The 16,500-nt window shown below is 42.6% G+C and overlaps 1 protein-coding gene across 21 annotated transcripts in view; it reads right to left on the minus strand.

The window, feature by feature from the left end:
- The window catches only part of LOC108704479 (dynamin-1), a 52,838-nt gene extending 36,699 nt beyond the window's left edge, over positions 1–16,139 (minus strand). For 14 of the 21 annotated variants that reach the window (XM_041573198.1, XM_041573205.1, XM_041573200.1 and 11 more), the window contains exon 1: positions 15,783–16,139. In XM_041573198.1, coding sequence (XP_041429132.1) covers positions 15,783–15,943 — 161 coding nt within the window. In that variant the 5' untranslated portion in view covers positions 15,944–16,139. The remainder of the gene's footprint in view (positions 1–15,782) is intronic. The other 7 variants (XM_018241050.2, XM_041573202.1, XM_018241049.2 and 4 more) reach the window with 1 other exon arrangement.
- Positions 16,140–16,500: the final 361 nt, after the last annotated feature.

Genomic DNA, 16,500 nt, shown 5'->3' on the forward strand with positions numbered 1-16,500 from the left:
CTTGACCTGGACATGGCAAAATGATTCCCACTGCACCCATCTCCAGGGAAGAAAAAAAAAGTGACTTGGTCTGGGGGAGTTAGGGGAAACAGTCATTGCACAGACACTGGCTCAATTGACGGAGCAGCAAAGGAGCCCTGTGCCATAAAACTATTCACTACAGGGGTTATTTGCCCTTTACATTTTGCTATTTATCCTTTAAAGATAACAGCCAGTCAACTATGCAAAATTTACTTAGTACAAGGGAATACCTATGCTGCCATAAATTTATGGGATCTCTCTGTACAGATTATGAGCAAATTTAGGGACTGTTCCTGCTGAATTGTGCTTAGTACAGAGGAATACCTATGCTGCCATAGTTTTATGGGATCTCTCTGTACAGACTATGAGAAAACTTAGGGGACTGTTCCTGCTGAATTGTGCTTAGTACAGGGAATACCTATGCTGCCATAGTTTTTTGGGATCCCACTGTATGAGCAGACTTAAGGACTTTAAGTGTTGGACTAGATCCACCACAGGACCTGACCTCCAGTGACCACCTCTCCTTTCTGCTGCGCACCTCTTGCTCTGCTACCACCGCCAATGCACCCTCCTGCTACGCATAAACCTGGAGCAGTGAAGCCCACTAGGGCCACACTTAGGGGGGTGTTCCTTTCCTGCAGATGTGTGTTTAAAGGGGCAGTTCACTTCTGCAACATTTTGTAGTTGGTCTTCATTTGTTATTTTAATTTAATTTTTTTAGTTAATTGCTTTCCATTCGGAAGCCCCTCACTTTGTTATTTTAGCAGCTGCCAGGCAGTGGTTTGAATGAGAGAGAGGAATATAAATAGGTAAGGGACTGATAAGCAAGATAAAGTTAGAGAATCCTATCCAAAGTCATTTTTCATTGTCATGTGATCATTTTCATAAGGTGGCGCTACCATGTGACACTGCAGAACTGGCGGTGTCTGTTTCTGCCTGTGAGCCATTTTACTGTTCCATATCAAATATACCAAGAAGATCAAATGTGTGGTTTCCCCGCAATGGGTAATGCAAACCATTGATACCAGGATAAAGTATTGTGCCGTAAGCTTTTCTTGATTTCTTTTTTTCATAAATAATGTAATATATCGGTATTTTTGTGTATTCCCTTTGTGCATGCAAAATCTGTTGGTATATTGAATCATTTCCTTTATTTCATGCCTGCCAGCTCATATTGACAAATTTTTAATGTTTTACGAGTACATGAGGACACATCACCTGCAAACAAAGACATATTCATTTTTTGACATGTAAAAGGATATTGTAGATTACCGGGAGCCGTCAAGGAAGTCAGTCTCCTTGAAAACTCCATGTGACAGTTGCGTGACTGTCACAGCAGTGTAGGGGGAAGGGGAGACTGGAGCATTATTTAATATTAAATATATATATTTAATATATATACACACACACACGAATCTTCGAACTGGAGAGAGGTGTTATTTCACTCTAGCGGACTGTGGTGATCTCTAACTTCACTCTTTGATAAATATACCCTAAAGCAGTGTAGGACTGGCCCGGTGGGACACCGGGAAAATACCCGATGGGTCCCGACCCTTGATGGGCTCCCACCGGGCCAGACCCCTCTCCAGATCTCTCTTATAGGTGCCGCGCAGCGCCATCTGCGCATGCGATTGGCACCAAACACCCAGGAGCGGCGCCTTCACGCAGGTGCGCCGAGCGGCGGCTTTATGTGCGCACACTCGGCACGTCACAGTAGGCGGGCAAGGGGATCTTTCCGTAATTTGGGTCTTCATGCCTTAAGTCTACTAGAAATTCATTTAAACATGAAATAAACCCAATAGGCTGGTTTTGCTTCCAATAAGGATTAATTATATCTTAGTTCGGATCAAGTACAAGCTACTGTTTAATTATTACAGAGAAAAAGGAAATCATTCTTAAAAATTTGGATTATTTGGATAAAATGGAGTCTATGGGAGACTTCCTTAATTCTGAGCTTTCTGGATATCGGGTTGCCGGATAAGGGATCCTATACCTGTATAAGAATCTAACGTTTCTGTCCTCATTAGGACCTTTCTCGAGGATAAAGGATCATTATCCTTGAGAAAGGTCCTAATGAGGACCGAAACATTGGACTCTTTTACAATGTATTATAAATAAAGAGACAAGAATTTTACACGGGTGTGCCTGAACAAAGATTCATGTACAGTATGTACAAGCTATAACCATGCACCCCAATTATCTACATAAAAGGATATTTAGCCTTGGAGTGCGGCTACTCATCAGATGTTGTAGGTTCAGATGGGGTGTTTAGGATGTGAGTTAGGCAATTTCTGATCCGAGCGTCTATGGCTGAGATATAACTGGTTATCAGAGGCGTAACTAGATGTTATAGCAAATTTAGGGCCCCAAAATATTGGTTCATTGACCCTTTCTACCAAATATATATAAATTGCTCATTAATTAGGACCTCGACCCTCCTGGGCCACTGCAACTGCAAGGTCTGCTTTCTCTGTATTTACCCCCCATGCTGATTGGGCTGGTAACTAACAGTATGTCAGATAAAAGAATGGACACAAATAGGCAGTTAGGGTAGGACTCCATGAACGAGTTTGTTGCGATCCGACGCGCTGCGACAAAACACATACAACTTAAATAAAGTAAGAGATAGAATTGTCACATGGTGTCACAGAGTTGATCCGACGCGACACGACTGTCGAATGCAGACGCTGCAACTGCATCCGACAGTCGCGTTGCATCGGATCAACGCTGCGACAATTCTATCTCTTACCTTATTTTTGTTGCATGCGACAAGTCGAATGTGTTTGGTCGCAGTGCGTCGGATCATGACAAAATAGTTAGTGGAGTCCTACCCTTAAATAAGATTCATTTTCGATTTAATAAGCAAAACAATAATCAGCTCTCCCTCTGTTACAAAGTAATATGACAAAGAGTGTATGTTCTATTCGGATATGTATATTGAGGGGGTTATTTATCAAGGTCTGAATGTATCTCAGTATTTCTAATATCCAACTCCGAATTCCCAATTGGACCTTATTTATGAAGTAAAAAGCCAGAAAAAAAATAGGGTCGGGCTTTCCCTGAAATGTACTATATACAGCAAGGGCAATTGTGGCTTGTTATTTACACACCGGCCAAGTGCCTTTCCTGTATGTGTGTGTATTTTTTTCCATGCTAACCTGCTCCTTTCATCAATACATTTTCCAGTCTGTATGTGAAGTGATGATGTATGAGCTGGGTCATAGGCTCAAGCATAGATAAATAACCTTTTGAAAACACCTTGTTCAAAGGTAATGCGCCTTTGAAGCTGTCAGTCTACAAATACAAAAAGTAGAAGATCCTGGTTAGAATCTCCAACCTATAGAATATTAACAATATACCACTAAACTGATCGATGTAGTACCAACCTTGTTATAGAAACACATTTCTTAATCAGTAAAGCAGCCACCAAGCATATCTTTAAATACATATATTTTTTGCACATTATACACACATATATAAGTATATACAACACAGGGGGAAGAAACCAGTTTTCTCCTGGGTGCCCAGCCTTTCTCAAGGTACAGTAATTGAATGCATCACAAACAATATAAAGGCTGCCTGACACTTTACAGTGCAAGCTCCTATAAAGGCCTAATAGCTATAGGCCCCATAGAGAAATTTCAAGGTGTTAAAGTGGTTGTTCACCTTTAAATTCGCTTTTAGGGGCAAATTTACCAAAGGGCGAAGTGACTAACGTTAGCAAAAATTTGCCAGCGTGATGTCATTTCGGTACTTCGCAGATTTACTAGTGGGCGCTGGCGTAACTTCGATAGCGAAGGAGATAGACTCTATCGCTACTTCGCACTCTTACGCCAGGTGAAGTTTCGCTCTGGCGAAAGAGCGTTACTTCACAAATTCACTATGCAAATGATGCAACGCTAGCACAACTTCGCTTTGCGCAGTAACAGTAGCAGAACTTCGTCTGATGGACCAGGGGCCCTCGCACCCCCAAGGCGCCCTCACCATTCCCCCCAACTCCCCTACAGGAACCGCGCCAACCTGCCCTACCTAGGTTCAGGTCTGGGTTGCCAGGGCCCACCGGGTTTTTTCCCGGGGTCCTGCCGGCCCAGTCCGACCCTTATCTTTTTGTTCAGCAGCTTTCCAGCAGGAGCGTAACTATAGAGGAAGCAGAGGGCCCGGGGAACAGGGGGGCCTGGTCTGCGGGTTCTGTAGTGCTAAAAACCTCCCTCCGGTGCTATCTGAAAGAAAATTTTGCGTGCACGTCGCAGGTGTGCAAGCTCAAGTGACAGAGGGAGGAGGAGAGAGGGACTGTTACAATGCGTGCCGGGCCCCTTCAAAGATTTTCGGCTGGGGGGGCCCAGCAAGCACTCATTACGCCACTGCTCTCCATTTTGTAATTTCAGCAACTGTTGCTAGGGTCCAATTTACCCTAGCAACCAGGCAATGGTTTGAAAGAGAGAAAGGAATATAAATAGAGAATGACCTATTCATATATGTATCCACATTCAAGGAGGATTGTATTCTGCCTCCTCACGGGGTCACTACTTGGCCTGCTGCACCCCCCATACACACACTCCCAGGGCAGGCATCACTAGTGTAGAGAATGCAAATGCTTGTACATGGTTTGTATGGTTTTAATCGTATGGTTTAGCAGCAGTGTCGGCTGATTATAGTAATAATAATAATACACAGATTTGCGGCTTCTGTCAGAAATGGAAATATCCATTCCTACGTTCTGCTGATGTGAGAAACAAGTGAGTGCATAGCTAGAATGAATAAATGCTCTGCAGAATAACATTAGTGCAGGTGCCATTACTGCATCTGAATGCAATGCTCTGGGCGCTAAGTCTTCTTTCTTATATAACTGCTATACAGAGGAAAGCCCAGCACCCCGTCGGGCACTGCAGTGTTTATATTTCTATGAAAGTGATATCAGTACAGGGAATTGACTGGCAGAATTCAAAGCAGCAGCAGTTCAGCTCTTGTGTGTCCTTCTTGTGTCCTTGAAGAACAAATAGTATCTTGCTCTGCTTCAAGATGGTCTTGCACAGCATCCCTACCAACAGCAAGCAACATGCCCTTGTATAGGTCAGATATGTGGGCTTCTTGTGATGAACTAAATATATTCATTTGTGGTTTTTGGCCCCTTTGGAAGTACAGTTGCACCATGGTGGTGGCTGCCTTAATTATTGGAAAATTTGGTTGTCCAAACCCAACAACTAAGCAGGTATAAGTTAGCCAATAAGTCAACAATCAATCAATATATATCCAGGCTTACTGATCCACATACACTGGCAGTGCTTTCCCAGGCAGAGTAGATGTTGCACCTTTCTCAGTCATAAGCTATCTCATCATAAAAACTGTTTTTAACATGACTATCATCAAAACGGTGGGTGGCGGGGGGCCTGATGTAGCAGCCCCGGTGGGCCCAACACCCCCCCAGTTCAAGTAGTTCAATCAGCACCCAGCAGAAGTGACATCACACGCATACCTGAATCGCCATGATGTCGCACTTCACGCCTAGGACTACAGGACCTGAATTCGCAACTGCTCCTAGATATACCGAAAAGCCCAGCTAGAAGACCAGTTAGGATGAGAATTGAGAAAAATGGCCATTTTCTCTACTAGATACACCCAAAAGCGAGTGAGATTTGGGGTGGATATATTTGCTGCATATTCTTGTAACTATGACTGATATAGTGAATAAAGTGTACCCCCTATTGTAAAATATAAGGATATTATAATATTTAGGAGGGGTGTGTGTATGGATGCTGGGTTTTTATTTGGGGGGGTTGAACTTGATGGACTTTGTCTTGTTTCAACCCGATTTAACTATGTAAGACACCTCGGAGTTCCATGACCATATAAAAGCACAAGACCGAAGGTCGAGTGCTTTTATACAGGTCATGGAACTCCGAGGTTACTTCTAATATCCTCATATTTTCCAACAAGGGGCACTTTATTTATTATAATACACACGTTTTATTGAGTCGTGTGATAAAAATGACATCACTACTCACTATGCATCAAATCAAACATGTGGAAGAGTGGTAGAATGGAACAGGTCTTACCCAAAAAAAAAAGAGACAGGATTAAGGCTGTTTAGGTCATTACCAAAAATATCCCTAATATAGATTAAAGCTGGCCATAGATGTTGAGATTTTTAAAAGATCCGATCGTCATCGTGAGACCACGGTTATCTCGGAACGATCGTACGAATTGTCCATCAACTAAAAAGACCAATTTGCCAGGAAAACAAAGGGGAGCTGCCTGCTTGGCCCTGCAAACATAGATAGATTGCACTGGGGCCAACAAAGATTTTTTAACCTGGCCGATCAATTTCCTGTCGGCCGAAAAATCGTAAGATGTCCAATCATTCGAATCCCACTAACCGCACGATAATTTTGAAGGATTGGTTGGACTTCGCTAAAATCGGTTGTTCGGCAAGCGAAATCTTTGCGTCTATGGAGACCTTAAGACTGTAGTTACTTAGATATACAAACATAGTGTGGAATAATAAAATGGATTAATAATAGCGTCAGGGCTGTGAAGAAGGTCCCAGCACAATACTACTATTATACATTTGAATGTTACAACCATGTTATCTGTTTGTAAGGGCAAAACAATTTCCTGTGAATGTGGTAGGGACTTTAGATTGTAAGTTCTGCTGGGGCAGTGGCAGATGTGAATAATGTATAATCTCTGTAAAGCGCTGCAGAATATTTCAGCATTATATGAATAAATACTAATAGCTGCAGCCCTCACGAGCGCAATTGAGCCGGCCGCCCTTTATGCAGAAGCTGAAATATTGATGGTCTCAGATACTTGACGTTGTTATCAATTAGACTCTGCCAGGCCTATGTTATTAGCAAATGCAAATTAGAATCAGGCAAATCTCTTTGTAGGGGAGTAATTATACATCTGGAACAATCTTATCACACTCGTTCAAGGTTCTAGTAACGGAACAATGATGCGGATGCTAAAAGTCTATCAAGCACCTATTCTATTATTCGGATGCCGACAACATCCCTTTATTGTCAGCATTTTGTGTTTACATCCTATGATTATGGCATCCTGCGTCTTGGCCAATCACACGGCTGATTCACAGGGTGGGGGGCTGTTATCTCCTTCCTTCCCAGAAGCTGATGGGCGGTGGGGAGTGAAAAATCACCAGTTTCCATGGAAACCAGCTAGCTAAGCAGCCAGCGCTGGGATACTGTCATTATAGATAACTGTCACAGCAACACAGCGAGGTGCCGGGGGAAGAAAGGATGAAGAAGGGAGCGTGAGGAATAGAGGGACACAAAGATAAAAGAATGAAAAAGATAAAAAAAAGAAGGGTGTAAGCATGGACTAGGGGTTCAATGGTAGGATTGGCCCCCCTAGGGGGATATGAAGCAGACATTTTCATTCTGTCCTAGATATTCTTGGTATTATAGATGAATGGATGATACAATAGGGGCCAATAGGTGCAAAAATGGGAGCAATCTGTGCATAGAAGAATTGCTGCAGATCCATGTTGGTTATATGTTCAGCAGCACTGTGTTAATAATATAGTAACATAGTAAGTTAGGTTGAAAAAAAGACACACGTCCATCAAGTTCAACTTTTTAATTTTAACCTGCCTAACTGCCAGTTGATCCAGAGGAAGGCAAAAACCCCATTTGAAGCCTCTCCAATTTTCCAGTCCCTGGATGTACTATGAGTTATCTTCCATAATCCTGTATTTCCTCCCCTAAAACCCCGGGCCGGTGCTCCTATCAGCAGAAACTGCACTGGCCCGGGGTTCTTCCAGTGAGCACCACTGAGCGATCCTCTCCCGTCTTCTTCTTTTTTGGTGCAGCTGAGCATGCGCAGTACAGCAAAAAGCCGAACTTTTACTAAAAAGTTGGTTATTTCCTTCTACTGCCCATGCATCTGCCCCGGGAAATTTAAAGAAATTAGAAGCCAGAAGAGAAGCGCTCCATGGTGCTCGCTGAAATAACCCCAGCTGGTGCAGTTTTCTGCTGATAGGAGCACCGGCTTGGGGTTTCAGGTAAGTCAATACAATCACTTGGGGGTGCCTATTATTTGGCACCCCCAAGTGCAAGACGACTATCCTTCTCCTTTAAAGTTATCTAATGTATCAGACTGTGCGACTGATACCGTAAAAAGCCACTTCTTAATATTTAGGCAGGCATAAGGTGCAGGCAGTGGGTGGCATGTAGGTGTCCCTGCCCTCCAACTGTCCCCTAACTTGCATGTTATTCAGATACATCAGTTAGGGAGCACCAGTGGGTACAGACTGCAGTGGAGCCCCATGGAAGCCAGTAAAGGACAGGGCCAGCTTTGTGCTTGCTGAAAATTTGCTCTGGACCCGAGTGCCTTTTATATGAGCACTAAGGGCTACACTTTGCACCCCTGAAACAAATGGCACCGTCACATCATGAATCAGCAAAGGCACAACATACCTAAGTACAAAATATACTTGGTATGTGCTCCCATCATGCAATAGGGACACCAAGCAAAGAGAAATAAATGCCACGGACTAAGGCAAGCAGTTACAAACGGAGGAAAAATAGGGCCGTCAGTGGGGTTGAGTGCAGTGGCAGGTGAGTGTAACACTCAAGTCAGTGCGAAGTAGCTGCAAACAGAGCCAGTGACGCACGACTAAGTGTGACTTTCAGACACAGACTTGCATGTCAGCTGGGGGGTGCTTAATGGAGCTGAGGAATAAAAACAATAGGGCTATAATAAACACAGCTAGGAGTAGAAATAAAACAGAATATGCTAGGCCAGGAGGCTTGTTTAACAAATATTTCAAAGGGGAGTAAACCCAAAAAGGGCAACAATAAAAAGCAGCTTTCCACATCCAACAATGGCAGGCACATTTGTGTTATTCTCCTTCTATACCGGTCGGTTCATTACAGAATGTGCAAGGCATGGTGGCAGCTGGAGGAGAGAAAATTGATGATACATGTAGTCATGACCAGCAGTGCAAACAAAAGGTATATTCAGATTATAAAATGGATCGCTAACTATGGTATATAATCCATATCCACGTATCTATCCAGATGGATATTTGAGTGATGTTGGGTAAGCCAGTAGGATAGCAAACAATTGTCTGTGTGCCTGAATCTCCACCCAGTCCAACCCCTTGAAACCATATTTCCCTATCTGTGCCTTGACCCACGACCTCTGCCTCCTTGACACAGGGGATAACAACTGAAAGGCCATGTCCCCAGAGTTTCCTCTATATCAGCTTCCTAATGTAAATCACAGGCCAATCCATTATGGACCTTGTGTGCTGGTGAATGATTCACCCTGTACATCCGAGGTGTCCTTCACCCTCCTCTGAATGCATGTGTTGTCATTTGCACATTAATCTATAGCCGGCCATACAGCAGCCCTGTGCTGTTCCTTTGGCCCTAAGCCCCAACCCATATGGATGGACAAATAATACAATTTCATAAAGACATTTGTTCTTTACCCTTGAAAGTGGACAGGCCAAGCTAAGGAGTCCATTAACATAAAGGGGACCACATTAACCAGACAGACATCAGAAGGTTCAGTTTTGTTCAGATGGGAATACACTTTACAACTGTACTGTACGCTTATTCTAGTTTTTAAAAATGACCCTGACTCTTTCCAGCTTTCAGATAGGGGTCACTGACCCATCTTAAAAAAACAAATACTCTATAAGGCTACAAATGTATTGCCATTGCTACTTTTTATTACTCATCTTTCTATTCAAGTCTCTCCTATTCATATTCCAGTCTTTTAGTCATATCAATGCATGGTTGCTATGGTCCCTAGCAACCAGATGGCTAAAATTCCAAACTGGAGAGCTGCTGAATAAAAAGCTTAATATCCAAAAAACCACAGATAATAAAAAATGAAAACCAACAGCTAATTGTCTTAGAATATCACTCTCCACATTATACTATAAGTTAACCTAAAGGTGGACAACACTTTTAAGTTGGCCAAATTGGGCTGACTGTTGCCCTGTGGACCAATGATTGAATCATATTATGGGATTCATCACGTAAGGAAGTTATACATGGAGCCAATGAGAGATTCAAACCTATCTGATAAATATATATATATGTTAGCGTCAATAACTATGCAGCTCTCAGATCTGAATAATTTCCCTCATAATTATACATTTCACAAAATCTCATCCCTTGCCATTATGTCTGTTGCTTGGGAACAATGTAGCCATCTGTGCCAGCCAGTGTATTGTTTTATGTTACAAAATTGTATTTGTGTTTTTGATGAAATGATAACTGATCTAACGCATCGGCACCCAAATCACAGCGGTGCACAGTAGTGATGTGCGGGTCGAGAAAAACTCAACGATGGGCTTCACCGATCGAGATCGCGGCCGCATCTGTGCGTTTGTGCAGTCCTACGATCCGACAGCCTGTATTGGATGCATTATGATCTGATTGTTGGGCATCAGCCTGATATCGCCCACCTCAATTTGGGCATATCGAGAAGACATCCGCTCGTTCGCAACATCGCCAAACAAGCGGATATCTACGTCTATGGCCACCTTTAGGATCCGCAAGAGGAGCAGTGAGGTTGGCTCGAACTTGCCCGACCCACGGCTATTGGGCACACACATCGTAGGCACTATTTGCATGGGGTTTGTATGTTCTCCCCATATCAATGTGGGTTTCCTCTCATGCCCCAAAAGCTTAATTGGCTCCTGATAAAATTGCCCCAGTTATAGGGACCTTAGATTGTAAGCTCCACTGCTGCGCAATGTCAGCGCTACATAAATAAGGAATAATACAATAATAATCGCTATACATACAGAAGAACTGTAGTTACACCATTTTCAAGTGACCAGGAAAAAACGGTGTCACATCCGGGAAAATGTATATTTAAGGAAATGTGTCAAAGCTTCCAGTATCTAAAGCAAATAAGGTCGAAACCCATTTTCCCTTTTGTGTAAATGGAAAGCTTAAGAAGTAAGGCTCTTTGCATGACTGCTTGTACGTCAGGTGCCCGGCCTGTCCCAATACATGATTCATAGGTAGTCGCAATAGATGCAAACTACCCAGAATTCTCTGTTTCCAGCAGAGGAGAAACCGGTATCATTAAAGAAAACTGTACCAAATATTGGTACAAAATGAAGAATATTAGATCCAAAATCTGTGGGGGAACCAATATCAGACATAGTTGTCTATAGAAGTCATTGCTGAAGGCAGTAAGACACCTCCTCATCCAATAATGAGTCTTTGTTGGGATGTTGTTGATATATATCAGCATCATATACTGTATTTTTTACTTAAAAGGTGTTAATTTGCTCCACAGCTGCAACCTATGAGCGATCTGCTTTCCATCCTCTATAAAACGGCACAATATAGATCCGAGTTAATTGCTGATGGGTTACTATGGCTTATTGAACGGGCTGTTGAAATTGCACTCTTGTTAGTAAATGAGGGTCACAAAGGCAAATCTGTCAGTGCTGCTGTGAAACACAGAATTAAATGGATAACACATGCGGGTTAGTTTATTGACGAAGATGAGCAGATGACTGCAAAGTAACACAAAGGATGATCTAGAGGGGTTTGGTAGAAAGTGGATGCAACTGTGCTCTTAGTGCTGGGGCCCCTGATCGTTCACATGTGCAGAATATTAACATTTCTGATATTACAGCCGTGTGCATGTAAATAACCCTGGACAAGGAAAAGTATACATTTTTCAAGGACACTTGGGATCTTTGATTACCCCCAGTAAAACACTTTCCTTGTTCTTTACAGTCACTACCAGTACATACTATAATAGCAGTGCTTTGCATTGTCCATGGATCCATCCATGTATATGAATTCAAGGTCCCAACATACAGGCCTTCAGCTGCCGTCCAACTGCAAATATCAGCCCCCCCAACTATGTAAAGCTGTAACATCCACAACAGTTGAGGAGATATAGGTTAATAGTTTTTTTGCCATAAAAATTGTTTTAGGCCCCCAATAGACTTTGGGTATGACATTTCTCATAAACCTATATTAATTGCATATCAGTCCCCATTAGGTCCCCCAGCAGCTGCAGGTTCTGGTTCCTGGTAACCACGTTGAACCACTTCTTACTAGGGATGCACAGAATCCACTATTTTGGATTCGGCCGAACCTCCGAAATCCAAACTGGATTTGCATATGCAAATTAGGGATGGGAAGGGGAAAACTTTATTTACTTCCCTGTTTTGTGACAAAAAGTTACGCAATTTCCCTCCCCGCCCCTAATTTGCGTATGCAAATTAGGTTTCGGTTTGGCTGGGCAGGAGGATCCGGCCGATCCAAATCCTGCTGAGAAAAGCAGAATCCTGGCCGAATGCCAGAACGAATCCTGGATTCGGTGCATCCCTACGTCTTACCCCTCTTTGCCTACTATCCCACACTCTTGACCCTTATATTGACCCCTGAGAGATATAGCTCTGTATAGATTTGTAAAAAATATATAGTGAATAAAGTACCCCCTATTGTAAAATATAAGGATATTATAAGTCACTGAGGGGTTCCATGACCTTTTATACAGGTCATAGAACTCCGAGGTTATTTCTAATATCCTCATATTTTACACCAAGGTTTAGTGAGTCATGTGACAAAAATGACATCACTACTCACCGTTTATAACTGATGACATCACTAGTCACTGTTTATAAGGATATCATTTACAAGATATTCATGGCTTTTGTGTATTATATATGTATTCCCTTGCATCCATGATTGTTCGAAAAGTAAGCCTCATCCCAAAACTGTAATGAAGCAGTGCCGTCCTGGGGTCAATAATAGTGGACTCATATGATTATATTTTCCCCCACCACCAACACCAAAAAATAAAAGCCTGCCTCCTTAGAACATGCAGATTACAGGGACAGGTTAAAGCACAAATCTCCTGCTGGTGAGAGGAGCATCTGGTATCCCTTATTGCGCCCAGCTCTCCCGAGACTCTGCACTCACAGCCTGTAATCTCATTTAACCCTGCAGTTCATTTGGAGGCCCCGCTGGTGCAAAGCAGGTAGCAGGGTAATTAAAGGCAACACGTAGCTGTTTGCCAGTCACCCTGCATCTGGTTTGCCAGGGAATCTCCACCCCAAAACCTTTTGTTGTTGTTTTTTTTTATTTGTAAATGGAATTGCTATTGAAAGCAGCATCTGTCTGGCTCTTTAGATTCTTTATATTTTCTGCACTGCTGGTTCTGACTCCCAAAACAACACAGCAGAAGCCTGTTGTTGAAAGAACAAGGAGAAGGTTTATTACTTGGGTTGGCAATTTGGTAAGCACCCCCCCCCCCCAGTAAGTGTAATGGCTAACCTCAGACCCAGCTGCTCTTTGCTGACAAATGCACTGGTCAGAGGTAATATTCTGCCATCAATTATCTTTTCTCTGTCCCACAGATCCCTTACAGCTGCCCCAGGCACTATAAATTTTGGATTTTACCCTACTGTGTATTTACACAGCCAGTGGCACCCCTGGGACAAGACAGAAGGGGCAGTGTATCCCTCCATACAGTAGTACAGATATGGGATCCGTTATCCGGAAACCTTGTTATACAGAAAGCTCCGAATTACAGCAAGGCCATCTCCCATCGACTCGATTACAATCAAATAATTCAAATTTTTATAAATGATTTCCTTTTTCTCTGTAATAATAAAACAGTAGCTTGTACTTGATCCCAACTAAGATATAATTAATCCTTATTGGAAGCAAAACCAGCCTATTGGGGTTATTTAATGTTTACATGATTTTCTAGTAGACTTCAGGTATGAAGATCCAAGATCTGTTATCCAGAAAACCCCAGGTCATGAGAATTCTGAATAAAAAGTCTCATACCTGTACCACAGGCCAGGGCATTTTTCAGCAAAGAGGGGCACTGGTGTGAGATTAGAGATTATAATCACTGGTTTGGAGGGGGGGGATATGCCCCTAGCTATGAACCCTTTCCTCCTCCATTAACAGACTAGGAAGTGATCCAGGCAACAAAAAACTGCAACTAAATTTACTTGGAAAATAAAGTACTAAAGTAACTTGGAAACCCCTGAACCAATGTAATGTGTAATTAATATGTAGTACAAAGTTACTTTGAATGGTATTTTCATTCATTCATTCATTAAACAACAAAAAAAAAACAAGTTTACTGTTGTAGTTCCCCTCTAAGTGTTGCATATTAATTGTACAGTATAGGCTGGTTCCTGCTCAGGTTAAGGCTCTGGGGCACATCCTGTTTAACAGCGACAAAATATTTATTCAGTGCAGAATCCCTGCACCTCTCTCCCATGTCAGTAACTAGGCACCGCATGCAATTCCGTCTCACCCCTTCAGCCATATACGTAGGAATGGTGCCCAATATTCCCAGTGTCACCTTGAGAAGCCAAGCGCTTCCTGTATCCCGTTCCAGCCAGTCCAACTGCACATCACTGCCTAATGCACCAGCCAGGGATATCCCATAATGACTGCAGTGCCAGCCTGGCACATCAACAGACACATACTCTACTGGAACACCATGTGTTTATCTATCCATCTATATCTATCATCTACATATCTCTACTATCTATCTATCTATTTATCATCTCAATCTATTTATCTCCTCTCTATAGCTATCTATCTCTCTCTATCATCTATCCATCCATATCTATCTATCTATTAATCATCTCGATCTATCTATCTATCTCCTCTCTATAGCTATCTATCTATCTATCTATCTATCTATCTATCTATCTATCTATCTATCTATCTATCTATCTCTTTATCTCTATCTATTACCTATCCATCCATTTATCTCTCTCTCTCTCTATGTATGTATCTATCTCTATATCTATCTACTGTATCTATCTCTTTATCTCTCTCTATAATCTCTATCTATCTATCTGTCTCTCTGTCTATCTATCTATCTATCTATCTATCTATCTATCTATCTATCTATCTATCTATCTATCTGTCTCTCTGTCTCTCTATCTCTCTCTCTATCTATCTATCTATCTAATCTATTTATCTATCTCAGCTCGAAGGCCAATTAAGGAGATATTTTGAATATGTTCTGTCCTGGTTTGGCACTGAATAACAGACAGTTCCCCTGATATATTGGTCTATATTTCAAAGAGGAGGGGGGGCAACAGCCTGGACTAAAAAGAAAGGTGCATTCAAGCTCACAAATCATATATTCCAGCCAGTGACAAATAATACTGCAGCAGAACCATGAATGCAATGAACTGACTAATCAGCTTCATTTTGTGGGTACCTTCTATTTCCCTATATGTGCCCTGTATAGCAGAGGGCTGTAAATAGCCTTTATTTCTATATAGCCTTTAGTGTAAGCAGCAGACTGACAACATTGGCCATATAATTCCTCCCTCCTCCCCTTTCCTCCATTGCAGAAGAGACATACTGTATTCTAAACCACCTCCCCCATCTTTATTCCTCCCTTCCTCTCCATTCTCCCCATGTTTATATCCAGTACCCGCTAATAAGACAGGGGTCGGAGCCGAGAGCATGCAGGAGAATGCCATGCAATGCCTGTTAGTGTACAAGGAGAGATCTGATGAGCCCTGTATGTGTTGTGTCTGTAGCACAAGGTGAATCCTAGCCCTGGGTCTCAGTTGCACACATATACATTATTCATCGTTATTCGATTCCACCGGATCGCGATAAAACATTCATTCGCGATAATAAAATGCCAAATAAAAGTCTAGGCGCCACTGATAGATGTCTGCTAATAAATATATAACATGGACCCCCTCCTTCTCCTGAGGTTATTACAATGCAGGTAGGTGAGCCATCATCTTCCTCACTTACCTGCCAACGAAATTCTCCAGAACTGAGCTCTTGCCTGCGCTCTGACCCCCAACCACAGCGATCTGGGGCAGGTCCAGATTGGAATTCTGTCCGATGGATGCAAAGGCATCTTGGAGCCGGTTGACCAGAGGAATCAGATCCTCCATCCCTTGGTTGCCCATGGTCGAAGGCTGCCTTGTATCTGCCTCAGCCTGGGATCGTCGATCTAAATAAGCTTCTTACACCTTTTCCCCAGTGACAGAGGGAGGCGGCGGGGACAGATGTGTAGGACCCCCTAAGATCGACTCTCTCTCCTGCTTCTCCTCCTCCTGGATGTTCGCTCTGTGCCTTCCCCTGACTGCCAACTCAAGCGCATGCGATGCTCCTTGGGGATTTAAACGGCAATGTGCAGCAGTCGCCACTAGAGGGAGCCTGATGCTAAAGAGTGTTTCATAGGCAGAGACAGGATGGAGAAGAGGGTGGGCTTTAAACTGCAATGTGCTTCTGCCACCACTAGAGGGCTGGTGTTAAAGGGACAGTAACACCAAAAAATTAAAGTGTTTTAAGGTAATGAAAATATCATGGTAAAACTGGTCTCTTTGCTTCAGAACTATTTTTGCCATTGCTGTATAGCAATGGCCAGAAATTGAAAAAAGGCTGTATGGCACAGGTTAAATAGTGCATAACAGATAACACTATTATAGTGATCCACAACCAGTAGCTCATGAGCAACATGTTG

The sequence above is a fragment of the Xenopus laevis genome, chromosome 8L (genome assembly GCF_017654675.1).
Source record: "Xenopus laevis strain J_2021 chromosome 8L, Xenopus_laevis_v10.1, whole genome shotgun sequence".
Lineage (NCBI taxonomy): Eukaryota > Metazoa > Chordata > Amphibia > Anura > Pipidae > Xenopus > Xenopus laevis.